General features: G+C 44.7%; 1 protein-coding gene across 1 annotated transcript in view; it reads right to left on the minus strand.

Annotated features, from left to right (window-relative positions):
* FAM234B (family with sequence similarity 234 member B) overlaps positions 1-13129 on the minus strand; it is a 35202-nt gene that overhangs the window by 19960 nt on the left and 2113 nt on the right. Inside the window, exons 2-3 of the mRNA XM_007454641.1 lie at positions 4380-4778; positions 814-912 (exon numbers count right to left, since the gene is read on the minus strand). Of these exons, the coding sequence (XP_007454703.1) occupies positions 814-912; positions 4380-4778 (498 nt within the window). The remainder of the gene's footprint in view (positions 1-813; positions 913-4379; positions 4779-13129) is intronic.

Below are 13129 nucleotides of genomic sequence, written 5' to 3' on the forward strand. Positions count from 1 at the left end.
GTAGGGAAACTACAAGAGATAGTACAGCCCCTCAGAACTGTTGCCATGCCCAGGCCCAAAGAGACAGGGGGAGGAAGCATTTCCTGGAATCCAGAAAAAGAAAGTCCTGTAAGAGGACCCCCTTGAGAGAGGCTGTGACCTCCGATCAGGGATGTAGCCAGCCTGAGGTGGCGCGGGCAGAGGGGAGCCAGGGGAATAAATACCCGCTGGTCACTCTCTTCCTCTCCCCTCTAGCTTCTGGCCTGTGCCCCCCGTTGGCCAAACCCAGTGGAAGTCTGCAGGCCTGGGACCTGACGTAATGCGTATGGGTCAGACTCCCATCCCGCGGGGAGCAGGATGGAGAGCAGAGATGGAAGAACAAACAGATGGGGTCAAAGGAAAACACCCAGCCAAGAGGTATGTGTATAAAGATATGTTAGAACATGAGCAAAAGCTTTCTGCCAGGGAGGGGAAGGTAGACAGAGTCTACGTTTATCATCATCTAAGAGGCCAGGGAGAACCAACTCAGAGAAAACTCAAGCAACCTAAGTGCTGGCGCTGTTCAGGGCAGGCGTGCGGCCAAGGAACCTCCTCGTGGGTCTCAGGTTGGTCCCTGGACCGGGGCGTCCTCCAGCTCTCATGCTCTGTGATTCCCTGAACCAGGCGTTATGCACACGCAGGAGCCTCCCGACGAGGCCCATCGCGTGTGCCGGATCCCCGAGGACTTTCTCCTCACTGCAGCCCACTCAGGAGGCAGCCCCAGCGCATCCTCTGAGCTCACACCCTCCGCTCAACCAGCTTCTCCCGCCGAGGCCTCCGAAGACACCCTCTTACCAGCGGTGCTCCCATTCCCTGATGTCACGAAGGAGAGAAGCACGTCACGCAGGCCGTCTCCGTTCACGTCCGCCAGCTCCAGTGGAGACAGGTCCCCACCTGATGGACACATGAGAAACACAGGGTCCGCGGCAAGTTACACAGACCAGCTCCCTGCTCCAGGCTGGAACGGGAATGCTCTGTAAAAACCAGGCAGACTTCTGGGTCCTAGATAAGATACACAGACCCACTTCTGCCTGTGCCTCTCGCCAAGGACAGCTAGAATCCCTTGGCATTAAACATAAAACAAGCATGAGAAGACTCTGGAAGGCAGAGAGAAGGCAGACCGGCTGGGGACGGCGAGACCCAAGGAAGGACAAGCTGGTGGCTCCCCTGGGTTTTCTTTGGCCTCATATCCCAGACAGGGTGGTGCAGAAGCTGGCAACCCAGAAATGCCAACAGGGACGCACAGAAGGCCCCAGAAGAGCTGGTCCCCAGCCAAAGGACAGGAAAGGCACAGCCTAGCAAGACAGAAAAGTTTTCCACAAGAACTGCTCTACTCCAACCAAACACCACAGATAAAACTGTGGTCCCAGCCAGCCCCATAGCAAAGGCCCAGAGGAAACCCTTGCCGGGCTGTAACAAGGTCCCCCTCACCCCACCAGGGTCAGGTCAGAGAAGGCCGGGTGGGGAGGCTGGACTCCCATCCCCACCTAGCAGCCTTCAGGCCTCCATACACGAGGGAAGCCTTCGGTTCTATCCTCACCAAGCATTAACGGGGCGGCTGCCCAGCCCTGGTGTCAGCAGAGGCCTGATGGGAGCCTGGACCTCCATCTCCACCCGGCAGTGACAAGGTAGGTAGTGTCATGCCCCCACACACACCTCCAAACAGTGTGGAGTCAGAGGATGCTTGCCAAATTCGGAGAGAACTCACACATGGCTAGTGGAAGTGTAAACTGGTACAACCACTACGGAAGATAATATAACAGAAACTCCTAGGGCTGGACAGGCACATACCCTGTAACCCAGCCATTTCACCCCCAGGTTTATGCCCTAGAGAAATCCTTACACACTCCAACAGGAAACATGCACAAGAATCTTCTCAGTGGCATTACTTATTTTTTAAAAAACAGAAGTCACCTAAATGCTCATCGACAGTAAAATGGATCGATAAATCATAGGACATTCATACCATGGAAAATTCGTGGTGAAAATAAACTCCAGTGACAGTACATTGATACGGATAAACCTCAAACATATTATTTAAATATGCTGAACAAAAAAGCAAGTCACAGACAACTACATGATTACATCAATATTTATACGAAATTCAAAAACAGGCAAAATTAAAGAATATATCATTTAGAGATGCATATATATGTGGTAAAACTTTAAACACAAGTAAAGGAATAACGACACAAAACTCAGGAGAGGAGAACCCTCTGGCGGGGAGAGGGGGATACAGTCAGGAGCGACACGTGCGGAACTGCAAAGATCTTTACAAGGTCCTATTTCTTAAACTCGGTGGTGGATACACCAAGAATTCATTACTAGTCTTTACGCTGTATATAAATATTACAAGAGCTAACTTAGAAAAAACAAAAAAGGAAGGAAGAGAGGGAGAGACGTTCTATGTGCAGGAACATATCGTAAGACACATCCACCCAGTTTTGCCTTAAGAGAAAGTAAAGATGAGAACGAAGAACTCATCAGAAGCTAATTCAGCCGGGGTCAGAGAAGGGTCAGAGAGGAAATGTTTCTAGATCAAGATGATGCAGGGGTGTGGGCATCCTGTGGGGAAGGGAAAAATTTTCCTCTGCCATCTTAGGGTTTCTAGCTGAGACTGACATAAGACAGATGAACAAGGGGAAGGCACTCGCATTTTATTTAATAAAATTGTGCATGTGCATGGGAGTTCCCACAGTTAAATGAAGATCCAAAGACGTGGCTAGGCCGCAGTGTTTATATCCCGCACAGCACGAAGAGTGGCGACTGGAAAAGTAACTAAAATATCTGAGGGAACTACAGGAAGATGAGAGTTATTCTAACAAGGTCTGTTTGTACAAATGTCTCTCTGCCTCAACCCCCTGTCTCTGGTGATAAGAGTGTTCTTTCCTCCTGGAATAGGGAGGGCATCTTTCACCTGGGAGTTTCATCTCCTGCTTTCGGGAAGAATCGAAGGTCAGTGTGGCCCGCTTGCACCTGCTATTGGTCAAATGCCTTTAACTCAAAATAGTCAATACACCAAAGCGCCACGGTGGGCTGGTGTGTTCTGAGCCCCTTCAGCCTGGTGCAGTTTTCGAGGGACAGGACCGTTCAGCACCAACAGTTAGATGGGCTCCCCAATCTTGACCCAGGGCAAGCTGTTTTAAAGAAACCTGCTCCACAACCTACATGTCCATCAACAGATGAATGGATAAAGAAGATACGGTACACGTATACAGTGGAATACTACTCAGCCATAAAAAAAGAAAAAAATTTTGCCATTTGCAGCAACATGGATGGATTTGGAGGGTGTTATCCTAAGTGAACTAACTCAGACAGAGAAAGACAAATACTGTACATCACTTATATGTGGAATCTCAAAAGTACAACATACTACTACTGAATATAACAAAAAGAAGCAGACTCACAGATACAGAGAACAAAGCAGTGGTTACCAGTGGGGAGAGGGAAGGAGGAGGGGCAACGTAGGGGTAGGGGATTAAAAAAAAGGGGTTTACAAGAAATCATGTGTGAAACTTTTGAAAATTGGCAAGCACAGTAAAATTTAAAGACTCATTCAATAAAAATAATAATAATAAAAAATAAAGAAACCTGCTCCAAAATGAGACCTGAGCCAAAATTCCTTGGGTAGCACCATCCCAACCATTAGGAGCAAGAAAGAAAAGTTGCAGCAAGGAAGCAACTCTCTTTTTCTTGAAAAGAAATTATTATTTAATAAACAACAAGGTCCCACTGTCTAGCACAGGGACCTATATTCAATATCCTGTAATAAATCTTTTCCATAGTGGAAGAGAATATGAAAAAGAAGATGTGTACAAAACTGAATCACTTTTCTGTACACCAGAAACTAACACAACACTGAAATCAGCTATACTTTGATAAAAAATAAAAAGAAATTTTAAAAAAAGAAATTATTTGAAAATTCAATTTAGATCAGCCTTCTATAATCAACAAAACCCCAAGGGCCCTACAGGAGCTGTGGCCTCTGGCCTGGCCAGGATGGGAGCTTCACTTTTCCCTGTAAACCGCCCTTCCCACAGCTTTGCTCTCCCCTGATGCAGCCTCAGCTGCACAGCAGGACTCAGCAAACCAGGGCTCTCTCCTCCCTGCGTCTAATTAAGACCTTCCCCAGAGACACACGGCGCAGCGATCCTCCCAAGTTTTTGGAGCCATACAGACTTCTGTCTCATTTCAAATCCTAACCTCCTAACCACCTCCACACACAGGGGGAGAAATGCTAGATGACACACACGTTAATTTGTAAAGACTTGGAGGAAATTTTCAACGTAATCAGAAGCTTGCCGGAATGACATGCGACCATGAAGTTTTACAGACTTAGACCTAAAAATCCCGCAGCTCACCTCCCTGGGGGCCCAAGTGGCGGCTCCACGTGCTGTGCAGGTCTCGGGGGGGACAGGGGATCAGGAAGGCACACACGAGCACCAGGACCATGGAGATCACCAGCATCAGCAGAAAGACGGATGTGCGCACGTAGGACGCGATGGAGGAGGCCGCCTTCTGCTCCAGGCCCCCCAGGGGCTCCAAGGGGTACCCCTCCGTGGTGACCTCCGAGAGATGGGGCTTCCCAGCCCCTGTGACCTCAGCATCCGAGTCGGGCTCTGGTGCTTCTCCCAGCGGACTCTTCCCGTTCTTGACCCCTCCGTTCTTCTGCTGCAGGTTAAGCACGAGATCATCTTCACTCTCGTCGCTGTCGGCCTGTGTGAGGGGGTCATACTCCCCCAGGTCCGGGCTCCTCTTCCCTGAAAAGACAGAAAGCCAGACGGTCAAGGAGAACCTGGAGGGATCTTCGGCAAACACACAGCAACAGTAAACACCTAGGAGAACACACCGAACAGAACGGAACAAATCTACACTGACAAGCCTGAACCTTGGAGCCGTCTATAAAATAGATTCCAGCGAAAAGGGAGAAAGAATGGGGGGAAAAAAGAAAATCAGTGCTCTAGAATTATTGCTTTCATGAGCTTAAGAACATTGGAAAAGAAACAGAGAAAGTGGCAAATTTCAAATACATATTAGCTGTTTTTTTTAAAAAAAAGCCCTCTCTTAATTTGTGTGACTCTGACGAAAAAGACCATAGCTCTTCTACGAAACCTTCCATACACCTGATGTGCATACTTCCTTTGATTATCTTAGATTGGTGATGTTCCGATCTTTCCTGCGACTCCTCTAAACTTTTTTTATAACATTTTTTTAAAATTTATTTAGTTTTGGCTGCATTGGGTCTTTGTTGCTGTGCATGGGCTTTCCCTAGTTGCAGAGAGCAGGGGCTACGCTTCGTTGTGGTGTGCGGGCTTCTCATTGTGGTGGCTTCTCTTGTTGTGGGGCACGGGCTCTAGGTGCACAGGCATCAGTAGTTGTGGCACATGGGCTCAGTAGTTGTGGCTCGCAGGCTCTAAAGCGCAGGCTCAGTAGTTGTGGCACATGGGCTTAGTTGCTCCGTGGCATGTGGGATCTTCCCGGACCAGGGCTCGAACCCGTGTCCCCTGCACTGGCAGGTAGATTCTTAACCACTGTGCCACCAGGGAAGTCCCTTTTTTTTTTTTTTTTTGAAGGTTTTTTGATGTGGACCATTTTTTTTAAGTCTTTTTTAAATTCAGTTTATTTATTTATTTATTTTTGGCTGCACTGGGTCTTCATTGTTGCGCATGGCCTTTCTCTAGTTGCAGCGAGCAGGGGCTACTCTTTGTTGTGGTGCGCGGGCTTCTTATTGCGGTGGCTTCTCTTGTTGTGGACAACAGGTTCTAAGCATGCGGGCTTCAGTAGTTGTGGCAGATAGGCTCAGTAGCTGTGGCTCACGGGCTCTAGAGGGCAGGCTCAGTAGTTGCGGCACATGGGCTTAGTTGCTCCGTGGCATGTGGGATCTTCCCGGACCAGAGTTCCAACCCGTGCCCCCTGCATTGGCAGGTGGGCTCCCAACCACTGCGCCACCAGGGAAGTCCCTCTTTAAAGTCTTTATTGAATTTGTTACAATATTGTTTCTGCTTTATGCTTCGGTTTTTTGACCCCCAGGCATGTGGGATCTTAGCTCCCTGACCAGGGATTGAATCCACACCCCCTGCATTGGAAGGCAAAGTCTTAACCACTGGACCGCCAGGTAATTCCCTCCACTAAACCTTTAGAACAACTGTTCTCTGCACATTTGGCCTGCTCCTCACAGGAGTGACTTCCCAATTGTTGCTATGGAAACCATATGTGTGACTTCCCAATTGTTGCTATGGAAACCACGTAGAAAGTCAAATGCTGAAAGTCATCTGGAGACGTCTTACCAAAAAATTACTTTTGAGAAACTTCCTGCAAGTCTATCACCCTTTCAGTACATGTTTCAGTAAACAGTCATTACCTGAAAACTGCTATTCTGAGCCTGCATGCTGAGAGGGGTGGGATCCAGCCGGCACAAGGAGGTGAAGGACTTGTCCCGAGGCTGGTTTACACAACAAGCATCCTGGTTTGACTGAGACCATATCTTTGCAGGGGTGGCCAGAGGCAGACATTACGGGGGACTTAAGCCCACCTCTTCCTGAGCCACCCCTGGTCCTTGCAGCCAGCGACTGGATGAGTTTATGCCTTTATTTTAGGCTATAGCCAAATAAAAACCAAGAAAAAGTTGCTGGTTTTGGAAATTACCTGGTAAGCTATCACTAATGCAAACTCTATGGTTAAATCCTTTGTTAAGAAGACATAAAAAAGAAAACACAACCCGGATATTTAAAAGGGGAAAAGGAAGAATTTCTCATGCTCTCTGCCTCTGGTCACTGGGATCTTGGTGATGTCACTTCCTTTTGTCCAATAAATACTGTTTGATTTTTTAAGGTATTAAATTATTAGAAATTTAATGTAAAATAGTACCTCCAGGATATGCCACAGAGTCAGTGCAGCTGATTCCCATAATTTTTATATTTCCTCTATGAACCAAATGGTTTTATTAATTAGGGCCCATCATTCCCTAACCATCCCAGATAACTTTATTTATAATAGTTTGCAAACAGAACCATAGGTTGTTGTAATATTAACTCTAATACTTTTTTAAGTTTTTTTTTTTTTTTTTTGGCTAAAAAAAATACACCTGACAGAATGTTTTAAATGTGCTGCCTGCATATGGTGGAGTATTATTCAGCCTTCAAAAGTAAGGAAATTCTGACACATGCTACATACAACACTGATGACTCTTGAGGTCATTATGTTACGTGAAATAAGCCAGTCACCAAAACACAAATATTGTATGATTCTACTTATATGTAGTCACATTCACAGAAACAGGAAGTAGAATGCTGGTTTCCAGCACCTGGAGGGAGAGGTCCATGGTGGGGTTGTTGTTTAGTGGGTATAGAATTTCAGCTTTGCAAGACGAAAACGTTCTGGAGTTTGGTTGTACAACAATGTGAGTATTCTTAACCAGACCGTGCACTTAAAAATGGTTAAGATGCTAAATTTTATTATGTGTATTTTACCACAATTTTTTAAATTTCAAGTTAAAAAAAGAATACACTTGACAAAGAGGAAAACATATACAGCAGCCCCAAATCTCAGGGTTCTTAGACACTTTGAAGGTCACATAATCCACCTCCACCCCTATCCCAAACATGCACCTCCTTACCAACGCCCACCAGGCAGTCACTCAGCATACACCTCAGCGGAAGCCTTATCAGGGAACTCACTACCCTCCCATCTAGAAAGCAGCGCCTTACTCTGATTCAGGAATCTACTTCCGGGCATTTGCCGACTACCTGTCTTAGTTTTAATTTCTGGGACCCCTCTTCCCCATGCACAATACTTGAAGACACCAATCATAAGAAACGTAAGATACGCTACTTACAAGCTCAAGTCCTTACAATAAGCAACCTTAAGTCAAATCTTCGCTCCATCTCTCATTAACTGTGTGACCTCAATTAAATTTCTTCACTTTAGTAACCTCAGTTTCCTTGTTTGTGAAATGAGATAAATATCGTTCCTACCTCATATGACTGTTATGAGGATTAAATAAGATAACATATGCATGGTTCTCAGTGCTGCCTTAGGGTCACACTCAGTAAATTTCAGCTTCTGTTATTATGTTTGGCATTCTATCTCCCCACTGCCTGACCCAAACTCCTCAGCCCCGGTTAAATACCTCTACCTCTTCAACCCATTACTTGAAGAATTGTTTCAGATGCTCCACAACATCCTGGTCACTGTCCTCTGGACACAGAGTGACATGTCTGTGCTCTTTAAAGGATGGTTCCCAGACGTGAATACAGTCCCCAAGGTGCAGTGTGACTAGGGCAGAGAAGAACAGAACGGTGTCCTCCCTGGTCAGAGAGGACACTACAGTTCAATTCCTGTAACCCAGGATCAGGCCCGCTTCCTTGGTAGCCCCATCACACAAGTGATTCAACTAAAACTCCCACGCACTTTCTACACACACTCAAGCTGTCCTGTAATTGCACAATTTTTAGCGAAAAATTTAGCATCGACACTTACTGAATTCAGCCTTGCTAGTCAGTTTCCACCCTGCAACAAACACAGCCTAAAACAGGACCTTTGCCAAAGTGAAATCATGAATGAAATACTGGCGAACAAAACAGTTTAAAGGAAATGGACTTTTATTATATGACATACTATCACAGGCAGGAAGAAAGCTCGACTGCACACGCTGCAGAAATCTGTAAATTCTTTAATAAATCTATAAAAATAAATTGCAAGCATTCTTTTTTTTAACATCTTTATTAGAGTATAGTTGCTTTACAATGGTGTGTTAGTTTCTGCTTTATAACAAAGTGAATCAGTTATACATATACATATGTTCCCATATCTCTTCCCTCTTGCGTCTCCGTCCCTCCCACCCTCCCTATCCCACCCCTCTAGATGGTCACAAAGCACCGAGCTGATCTCCCTGTGCTATGCGGCTGCTTCCCACTAGCTAGCTATTTTACGTTTGGTCGTGTATATATGTCCATGCCTCTCTCTCACTTTGTCATTCTTTGAAAAACAAAGCCGCTGTTGAACTGATCCCTCTAACAAAATTATGTGCTTCTAGTTAATGATGGCAAAGGAAGGCCTTTCTGTCTGTCTCTTCCTAAAACCAGGGGGCGGGGGGATAAAAAGAAATAAAATTAGGGGGAAAAAAAAAAAAAAGGGAAACAGCCACATTCCCAAACTAGAATTTAGGGAAAACCGTTGCCAAAGGCAGTGAAACTTGTATCCAACTGAGGAAGCACAGTAAGAACAGGGACATACATTTCAAGTCTCCAGCAATGAGCAGAGTTCACAGAATTAATAACGGTGATGACGTGGATGACAACTGGAAATGTACTGAGAGCTACTGTGCCAGGCACTGGTCCAAGCATTTACAGGGATTAACTCATTTAATCTCCATAACAACTCTAAGAGGTAGGTATTATTATTATTCCCATTTTCATCAAAAAGATGAAAATAGAGATAAGTTGCCTAAGATCACAGGATTAACAAGAAAAGCCGGGATTCAACCTCAGGCAATTTGATTAGAGTCCACAGTCCTGACCAATCAGTTATGCTGCCTCCCTTGTTCCACGGATATAAAGCCAAACCAAATAATCTCTTGCTCAGGAAGACAAAGTCTGGGGTCCCAGAAGCACCAATGAGCCCCATTCAACACCACAGAGTCAAAGGCGAGCTTAAGACTGAAGGAGAAAAAGCACAAGCTTCTCTCCTTATAAGAAGCAGGCTGGCAGCACGGCAGGTTAGAAAAAGCGCTGGAGTACTGTCAGTTCTCGAGAGGAGGATTTTTTGGACAGTGTGGGTCCAACAGGGAGACCAAAAGCAGACAGTAATTCAAAGAGGACAGTTTCATATAAAGAATTATTAGACAGTGATAGGAGAGTAAATACAAAATATGGGAAGAAAAACCCAAAAGGTATCCTAGGATGGGGAGGCTGTATCCCAGGAAGGACAAACTTGGTATTTAAAGGGTCCAGATCCACTTTCACAGATCAGGCAACAAAACTGAATGTGCAGCTCAGGGGCAATAAATTGATAACTGGCACAAGAAGCAAAGAGAAGTAAACACTAGTCAGCACTCTAAGGCCCTGTGACAAACGCCAGCCAGGAGAGAAACACCTGCAAAGGAAGAGCACTGATGGGAAAGGGATCTGAGTTGACAGCCTAAATTAGGTTCCAGCCTCCAGCTGCCCCAGCTCACTCAGCTTCTGCCCACGGGTCAGCCAATAGCTGGCTGTAAAACAGCCACCCATTTAGATAAGAAGAGAAATCAGAAAGGAGCCATCATTAGTACTTGGTCCATAAGCTACTGCAAAGTTCTACAAATACCTAAGAAAGAAGTTACAACAAAACCTAGCGAACGAAACCGGCTACAGAACGAATGCTGGACAAATTATACCACGAAACGGAAGAGATAATGAACCTATATTTCCCCCTGGGACCCAAGAAATTCAAGAAATAGTCTTCTCTGAAATAAGGGCTCATAAGAAAAATACAGTATTTCTAAGAAGAAATGACAATGCAATAGAGAAGATGAAAAGTAAACAAGGAGAGCTCAGGAAAACGATGGAAGAAAATAAAGCAATTTTAGGGACTTCCCTAGTGGTCCAGTGGGTAAGACTCCGTGCTCCCAATGCAGGGGGCCCGGGTTCAGTCCCTGGTCGGGGAACTCTATCCCACGTGCATGCCACAGCGAAGTCCCGTGTGCCTCAGCTAAGACCTGGCAGAGCCTAAATAAATAAATTTATTTATTTATTTATTTAAAAAAAAACAATTTTAGAAAGGATATCCTTACTGGGATCAGCAAAAAGAACCGACATGGCTAAAAACAGCGTCAGAGACTTAAAGGATAGACTGTGAAAATCAAACAGGATGAAATGGAAATAGCAACAGTGGCTGGCAGTTTTGAGCACTTACTATGCTCTCTTCCAAACCCTTTTACTGTCTTAGCTCAGTTAATCTTCATAGCAACTCTTAAAAGGAGACACAGTATTATCTCCATTTTAAAGATGAGGAAACTGTGGTTTGGAAGTTTAAGTACCTGGCCCATAGTTAAATAGCAAGTAAGTGATAGTACAAGGATTCAAACCCAGGCAGTCTGGCCTGAAGCCTGGACTAACTATCTCTGTGCTTCCCATGGGAAAGATCAAAGCTTTTAAAAGGACTGGAGAGAAAGGGATAGATATAAAGAACGAAAGTGATCCAATATATGCATAACTAAAGGAGAGAACAGAAAAGAAAATGGAACCAAAAATGACATTTAAAAGATATACCAAAAAGGTTCTGCAGTAAAGCAAGGACCTAAAATTGCAGAATAAGGGGTCCACTGAGTCCCAAGAAAAACTGATACAGAATAATCAATATTGAAACATATCCTAGTAAAGGCACTGAACTTCAAGGACAAAGAAGGAATCATATGAGCAGGCAGGCCAAGGGAAAAAGAATCAAGTCACTAAAGAATCAAGTCACTAAAGAATCAAGTCACTGGGACAAAAGTCAGGCTGCCTTCTCCACAGTAACATACGTTTCTAAACGGCAGTGCGGCAAAATAGAAAAATCCTCAGAGAAAGAAGAGGGGGCTGCAAAGTCCAAGAACTGACCCACACACAACACTTCTGAAGTACAGAGGCAAGCATGCAAGAACGCAGAGGCTTTCTTTAAGGGATCACAGAAGATTGCGACGTGTTCGTGCCCAGATCATAGAGGAAGATAAATATTGACTTTAACACTATTAATATATATTTTTCCAGAAAGTGCAAAGACAAGCCTCAGCTTAATTATTACAGACTGCAAGTTTTAATTAGAGAAGTCCTACGTAAATTTTTTTTTTCTGTCTATTCACAGAAAAAGAGGTATACAGTTCGCTGACTGGCCTAAAATCATACTCAGGCTGAGGAGTAGACACCAAATCCTTGCTTCAACTTTCCCACCCTCCTGTCTGCTGATTTCAGCTACCACTCACAGTTTTAGTCAATGAAAGGTTTCCAAAGAATAAAGAGGGGACACTGATTTCAGAATAAATCAACATAAATGAGCTTTTCCATGGCTGTCACTTTTCCTTATAGGAAGACTGGGGTTACTAGGTAAATAGCATTCCCAAAATGGGATAGAGGAAAACATCAGTAGGAAAGACATGCAACTGTTCCACCCCCAAGTGTTTTCAGGAAAACATACTATAATATATACTATTCTATGACATGCACTACACTTTACATAGACTATCCTATACACTCTACTGCAACTAAAGGTAAATCATTCGCATCATGAATTAGTTTATCCAGGGGCACATAATCTTTCCAAGTTACATATAATGAAACAAACCATTACAATAACATTATGCTCTTATATTCCCTTCAGTGTTTGACCTTTCAACTTTTTTTTTTGGTTTTGGTTTTTTTTTTTGCGGTACTCGGGCCTCTCACTGCTGTGGCCTCTCCCGTTGCGGAGCACAGGCTCCGGACGTGCAGGCTCAGCGGCCACGGCTCACGGGCCCAGCCGCTCCGCGGCATGTGGGATCTTCCCGGCCCGGGGCACGAACCCGCGTGCCCTGCATCGGCAGGCGGACTCTCAACCACCGTGCCACCAGGGAAGCCCTGACCTTTAAACTTTTAAATGGACTAAAAATACATATTCTTAAGAGATAAGTTGCCCCACCCCCTGCTTTATGACTGTCACACTGCCCTTCTGTTACTAATTAACCTCATTCTATGCACGTGGACCAAACATCTTTCCATCTTGAGCTTGGTGAAAAGGTACGAGACTGAAATACATCCCCAGCAACTGTTCTTTCTTCACCAGGTTGATGGACATCTGTCATATGCACATTACATCAGGTCTTCCTCAAGGTAACATATTTGTAAAGATCATGGTGCTAATGATGAAGATAAGAATGGTTAATTAACACTTACTGAATACTTGACACATGTCAAAGGGCAACAAACTTCTTAAAGACACCCATCTCTTTTACCTCGCCAAATAAGCCCACTGTGTGGCATACAGTGAATGTTCCACAATAACATTATTATTACGTATGAAGAAACTAAAGCTTAAAGAGAATAAGTAACTAATCTGATAAAGAGTGGATTTAACCCAAATCTGTCGCATGCTCTTCACCACCATTCTACTCTGCTTCCCTACA

Source organism: Lipotes vexillifer, unplaced genomic scaffold (assembly GCF_000442215.2).
Source record: "Lipotes vexillifer unplaced genomic scaffold, Lipotes_vexillifer_v1.1 scaffold911, whole genome shotgun sequence".
Taxonomy (NCBI): domain Eukaryota; kingdom Metazoa; phylum Chordata; class Mammalia; order Artiodactyla; family Lipotidae; genus Lipotes; species Lipotes vexillifer.